Source organism: Neovison vison, chromosome 7, assembly GCF_020171115.1.
Source record: "Neovison vison isolate M4711 chromosome 7, ASM_NN_V1, whole genome shotgun sequence".
NCBI lineage: Eukaryota > Metazoa > Chordata > Mammalia > Carnivora > Mustelidae > Neogale > Neogale vison.
The window spans coordinates 59,818,012-59,824,000 of NC_058097.1; the positions used below are offsets into that span (position 1 = coordinate 59,818,012).

The 5,989-nt window shown below is 62.4% G+C and overlaps 1 protein-coding gene across 1 annotated transcript; it reads left to right on the plus strand.

The window, feature by feature from the left end:
- Positions 1–993: 993 nt before the first annotated feature.
- Positions 994–4,231, plus strand: ZNF579 (zinc finger protein 579). The gene is made up of 2 exons (XM_044257595.1): positions 994–1,075; positions 2,123–4,231. Exon 2 carries the CDS (start codon positions 2,125–2,127, stop codon positions 3,814–3,816), a length of 1,692 nt encoding a protein of 563 aa, XP_044113530.1. The 5' UTR covers positions 994–1,075; positions 2,123–2,124; the 3' UTR covers positions 3,817–4,231.
- Positions 4,232–5,989: the final 1,758 nt, after the last annotated feature.

Below are 5,989 nucleotides of genomic sequence, written 5' to 3' on the forward strand. Positions count from 1 at the left end.
ACGCTCTGGCTGACAGTGCTCAGCATGTACTTTACCTTAAGTCTGCAGGCCTATCTCTGCAACAAGCCCTCGGCTGCTCGGTTTCGGGCATTTGAGATGTGTCGAGCACGTCTCTCTCCTTTCCCTTGGCTCATCCTTCTCATCCCCAACCCTTGGCTTTCATCCTGCAGGTTTCAGCTGAAACACTATTGCCTCCTGGAAGACCTTGAGGATTGCTCTTACCCCAGAGGGAGGTCAGCTCAGTACCTTCTCTGTCCTCTGTCTCCCCCCGCCCCCAATCGTCTTTCCTGCCTTAGAGCACGTTTTCCAGGAAGGCGGTCGGATCTGTGACTGCCTCCTCCCTCTGACGGTGAGCTTCCTGCAAACAGGGTCGGACAGCCCGTCAGCCTGCCGCCGAGGCTCCAGCACCAAGGACAGAGCTAGCCCACAGTAGGTGCTCAGGAAATACCAGCGGCTTGGGATCCAGGGAACTATGCCGGGAAACACATGCAGAAGGACTCAGGAGCACAGTGGGTGCTCAATACATGTGGGTCTCTTAGGATCTGCCGGGCTTGTTGTAGAGGGGGCCACTGAGGCTAGAAGCGACAGTGAAGGCTGGACAGGGGTTCCAGTCCAGAGCTCCCCTACTTTGCCTGAGGCCTCTGCCACTGCCTCATTTACGACTCCTTCCCCTGGCACCCGCCTTGCCCAACACAGTGCCTGGCACAGACAGGACCTGATAAATGTGTATTTGTTGAAGGAATGAATGAATATGTGTGTCTGCTGGGGTGGGGAGGGGAGCTGCGTCCAGCCTCCCAGGCCCGCAGCCCCCTCCCCATGCAGAACCCAGGAATCCAAGCTGACTGCCCTCCCCGCCCCCTGGGTCCCCTCGTCCTCCCGCTTCCGGCCTTCCAGCCGGTCTTTCCTCTTTTGGGCTCGGTCGAGAGGCCGGGTTTCCGGGGGGAAGGCTTAGGCAGTGACACCGAGCCCAGCCTCCTCCACCCCCCACCACGCTCGGGCCCTCCCTCCCTCCCCGCCACCACCGTCCGCGTTTGGCCGGCCGCGGGGAAGGAAGAAAGAAGCGAAGGAGGCGGAGGTAAGACACAGGCGCCCAGCGATCCGATCAGGGCCGAGCCCCAGGGTCTGGGCTCGGAAATCCGCGAGGCCTCGACCCGTGGCCCTAATTCTGCTGATCACGCCTGCGGGGAACCGCAAGCTGGGCCCAGTGGGGAGCTCGGCCCCCCGTGGGGACCTAGGGCTCCATACTCCAGCAGCCTGGGTTGGGGGGCAGGCGTCCAGCGGCCAGGCCCTCAGCCCCCTCCTCTGTGGAGACTTCGGGCAGCTGAGCCCCCAGCCCCCTCCTCCCCCTTGTCTTAGGAGCCCAGCCCCCTCCCCCAACCCTCTCTGCCCCTGGGACCCAGGAATCCTTACCCCACACCTACAGGAGTGGATCTCAGTCCCCTCCCAAACCTGGGGTCCCAAACCCCAGCTCCCATCTCTCTCAGTCCCTGGAGTCCGGGGCCCCAGCCTCCCCCCTGCCCAGGAGTCTGAGCCCTCCTACCCCCAGCCTCTCCTGGACCCTGGTCTGGGCACCCACACGCATTTCTGGGGCTTCCCAATGTTGAATTCCACCCCCTCCACTCGGGCACCACTGGCCGGTTCCCAGCCCCTCCCAAAATTCTCCCGCCGGGCCCCTGGAGAAAAAGCAGTTGGCTGACTGTCTCCCTGTCTCCTCTTCTGTCTGTATCTCTGGCTTGTCGCCTCTCTCTGTCTGTCTGTCACTACCTCTGTCCTGCTGTGGTTCTTCTGATCTCTGGTGTTTGCACCATCTCTCCCGAAATCTCTTTGTTTTCTCTCCATCTCTGTCTCTGCTGGGAGTCCCCATCTCTCTCTCCTGCTGTCTCCCACCATCCTGCCTTTACGGCTTCTCCTGCTGTCTGTCTGTCTGTCTGCCCCTGGGGTCTCTGCCTTTGCTCTGTCTTGCTGGCTCTCTCCGTTGCCTGGTTAATCATCTGACCATCATGGACTCTCCATCTCTCTCTGTCTCTGCCTCTCGGCCTCACTCCACACATCTCCCTTTATCTAACCCACTCCACGCCCCCATCCACCCCAATGTCTCCTTGTCTCCCCTTTCTCCTTACAGGCATGGATCCGCAGCCCCCTCCACCTGCCCAGGGCAGTCCACCTCACCGTGGCCGGGGCCGGGGCCGTGGCCGAGGCCGTGGTAGAGGCCGGGGCCGTGGCAGGGGGGGCGCTGGAGCCCCTCGGGCGCCCCTGCCCTGCCCGACATGTGGCCGCCTCTTCCGCTTCCCCTACTACCTCTCCCGGCACCGGCTGAGCCACTCAGGCCTCCGACCCCACGCCTGCCCCCTGTGCCCCAAGGCCTTCCGGCGGCCCGCCCACCTCTCTCGCCACCTGCGTGGCCACGGGCCCCAACCGCCGCTGCGCTGCGCTGCCTGCCCCCGCACCTTCCCGGAGCCAGCCCAGCTCCGGCGCCACCTGGCCCAGGAGCACGCAGGCGGCGAGGTCGAGCTGGCCATCGAGAGGGCGGCCAAGGAGGCCGCGGAGTCGAGCTGGGGCTCCCAGGACGCCGGGGCAGAGCAGCCCACCACCGCTGCAGCGGGGGCCGCGGAGGAGGAGGCCGCGTGGCCCGAGACGTGGCCGGCAGGGGAGCCGGCCACGCTGGCTGCCCCCACAAGCGCCGAACCCCGGGAGTCGGAGGAGGAGGAGGCCGAGGCCGGGGCGGCGGAGCTGAGGGCTGAATTGGCACTGGCAGCCGGGCGGCAGGAGGAGAAGCAGGTCCTGCTCCAAGCCGACTGGACGCTGCTGTGCCTCCGCTGTCGCGAAGCCTTCGCCACCAAGGGCGAGCTCAAAGCACACCCGTGTCTGCGCCCCGAGGGTGAACAGGAGGGTGAAGGGGGCCCCCCTCCCCGGCCCAAGCGCCACCAGTGCTCCATCTGCCTCAAGGCCTTCGCCAGGCCCTGGTCGCTGTCCCGCCACCGGCTGGTCCACTCCACCGACCGCCCTTTCGTGTGCCCAGACTGCGGCCTGGCCTTCCGCCTCGCCTCCTACCTCCGCCAGCACCGTCGTGTGCACGGCGCGCTCAGCCTCCTGGCCCCGCTGCCCCCGGCGGGCAAGAAGGACGACAAGGCACCGGGTGGACGGAACTCAGGGAAGGGGCCCGAGGGGGGCGAAGGGGCAGAGTGCGGGAGTGCCTCGGAGGGGGGAGAAGGCGGGCAGAACGGAGGGGACGCCGCCCCCGCCCGGCCCCCTGCGGGGGAGCCCCGCTTCTGGTGTCCCGAGTGCGGCAAAGGCTTCCGGCGCCGCGCGCACCTGCGGCAGCACGGGGTGACCCACTCAGGGGCGCGCCCCTTTCAGTGCGTGCGCTGCCAGAGGGAGTTCAAGCGGCTGGCCGACCTGGCCCGCCACGCGCAGGTGCACGCGGGAGGCCCGGCCCCGCACCCGTGCCCGCGCTGCCCGCGCCGCTTCTCGCGCGCCTACAGTCTCCTGCGCCACCAGCGCTGCCACCGGGCCGAGCTGGAGAGGGCGGCCGCGTTGCAGGCGCTCCAGGCCCAGGCCCCGCCGTCGCCCCCGCCGCCCCCGCCACCCCCACCAGCTGGGCAGGAGGAGGAAGGGCTCCCGCTGCCCATTGCACACATCAAGGAAGAGCCACCCTCCCCGGGGACCCCACCCCAGTCGCCGCCGCCGCCGCCGGCTCCCCCTGTCTTCCTCAGCGCCTCCTGTTTCGACAGCCAAGACCACTCAGCCTTCGAGATGGAGGAAGAAGAAATTGACAGCAAGGCCCACCTTCGGGGGTTGGGAGGCCTGGCCTCCTGACCTTCACCACCACTCCTGGCCCCTCCATTTGGCTCCCGGTTTGCAATATGGAGGAAGGAAGTCGAAGTAGAGGCGCCTCCTGTCTACCCACCCTTCCCCTTCTAGCTCTCAACACTAAGGGGGGGGGGGGCTGGACCGCCCCTCCCTCCCATTGCCCACCCCCCCGGGTACCCCCGACGCTGGCTAGGAATTGCTTGTCCCAACAGGCCTCAGAAGGCAGGACGAGTTGGAAAAGGAGGCAAAGAATATTGGCCAGAGAGATGCAGACTGGGGGGGACCCCCTGCCTGGCTGTCTCCCATTACACACACTGGACACCATCACCTCTTTGGAACTGCCAGACCCTGGGGGTCCCCAGTGAGCAAAGGTCCATCCCTGTCCTTTTGTCTGTCTGTGAATAAATGTGAGTTCGTGAAACAGGAGAGAGTGAGGCTGTCTGTGGGGGCTGCCAGAGGGGGGTCTAGGGTGAGCCGGGATCTGTCCCAACAGGCTCTGAGCTTGTGTTCCAGGCAGGAAGGGTCCAGATTTCCACATCAGGGAACGGGAGGCAGGTGCTCAGCCCGCAAGAAACTCAAGAATCGGGAGTGTGACAGCACTGGTTACCACCCGTCCCGGCATCTTTGGGGAGCTCTGTGGCCCCCTGTGGGATCCCCACGTGCATGCTTTAAGCAGACATTTACCAGGCACCGCGCGGGGTCCTGGGGATGCTGGAGAGGAGACAGCCATGGCCCCCCCAGGAGCCAGAATTCTAGATCCACACGAGTTTAGCCATGCGTGGCTGCTTCCATTTAGACTTAGAATGAGTAAATCCATTAAAAAAAAAATAATGAAAAACGTTCAGTTTCTCAGTCACACAGTTTCCAGGGGCCAACAGCCCCATGAGGCTGGTGGCTACCCCAGACAGCACAGATCGAGAACTTCCTATCACTGCAAGAAGTTCTCTTGGACAGGGTTGCCCTAGATAATGAACCATCTGCAACAGACCACCAGGTATTAATTAGGGCTACTGAGAACACTGCCTGACTGGGAGGGAGGGCCTTTGGGTGACCTTTGACCTGAACCAAGAGGGGTGAAGGGCAGAGCAGGGTCAAAGGCCATGAGGTGGGTTGGTGCTGCATGTTGGAGAAACCACAAGAAATCAGGGGTGGGTGGAAAGGTTCATTTTCTGCAAACCTTCTAACAGTTTTTTTCCCTCGTTCATCTATTTAGGTCTTAGTGGAGAGGGAGAGATGTGTTCAAGCCATCTTCCTTAAACTGCCCCCCTCTCCTGTTGTTATCCGTCCTTCCCCCAGAGCCTTCAGTGGCTCCCTTTTTCCTGTGCAAAGGTTGATGCCAACCACTTGGGTGTCTTCATGCCTGTCAGGCCTGTAGAGGGGTGAGGTCATCCCAGTTTTCCAGGGCAGCACACAGAGGCTTTGGAAGGGAAGGTGGTTCCCTGATGTGATGAAAACACCAGGCAGGGGCTGGGCCCCGGGGAAGGAAGCCAGACGTGGAGGTTGAAGGTGTAGGAAGGGAGATGGCGGACTGTCCAGAGTTTGCAGAGTTCCCTGTCAGGGATTCAACACACCTTGGCCAAAGCCTTGACCCGGTGCCTGGCATGTAGTAAGCACTCAATCCACATTAGTCTGTTTCATTAGCCCCACATCAGGGCTTGAAGTGAGGGACGGAGTGACGAGGGAGACCACCTGGGGATGAGCCCTCATGGAGCTTACAGACCAGCACGGGACATGGACAATGATCAAATATTGGCACAAATGAAGTTTCCAAAAGAGACCAGTTCCCCCACAAACTAGAGCCTGTAACAGCCCCAGGCGTGGGGAGCTGGGGAGCTGGGGTGTGCTTCCTTGATGTCAGAGCTACCTCCCTCCCCAGGAACCTTCCATGGCTCCCTATTACCATATCCAAATATGGGCCCCCATTTAGTGAGCACCTACCGTGGCCAGACACCTTTTCAGCACAACCTCACTGATTAAACTCATTGAGGGAGGTGATTACATGGCCCGATTTACAGAAGGGACAACAGGGCTAAAGTTAAGTCATTTGTCCTACTACCATGAACTGAGCTCTTTGTCTTCAACGGGGTCCTTCGTGGAGAGGGCTGAAAATAGCAACTGCCCCTGCGAGGGAGCCATTGCTGTTGCTGCTTTGTTATGATCATTTTCCCAGGCTGGGAAA

What these genes read in the sequence shown, in the direction of transcription:
- ZNF579 (XM_044257595.1), top strand. Translation starts at nt 2,125, where the DNA reads ATGGATCCGCAGCCCCCTCCACCTGCCCAGGGCAGTCCACCTCACCGT.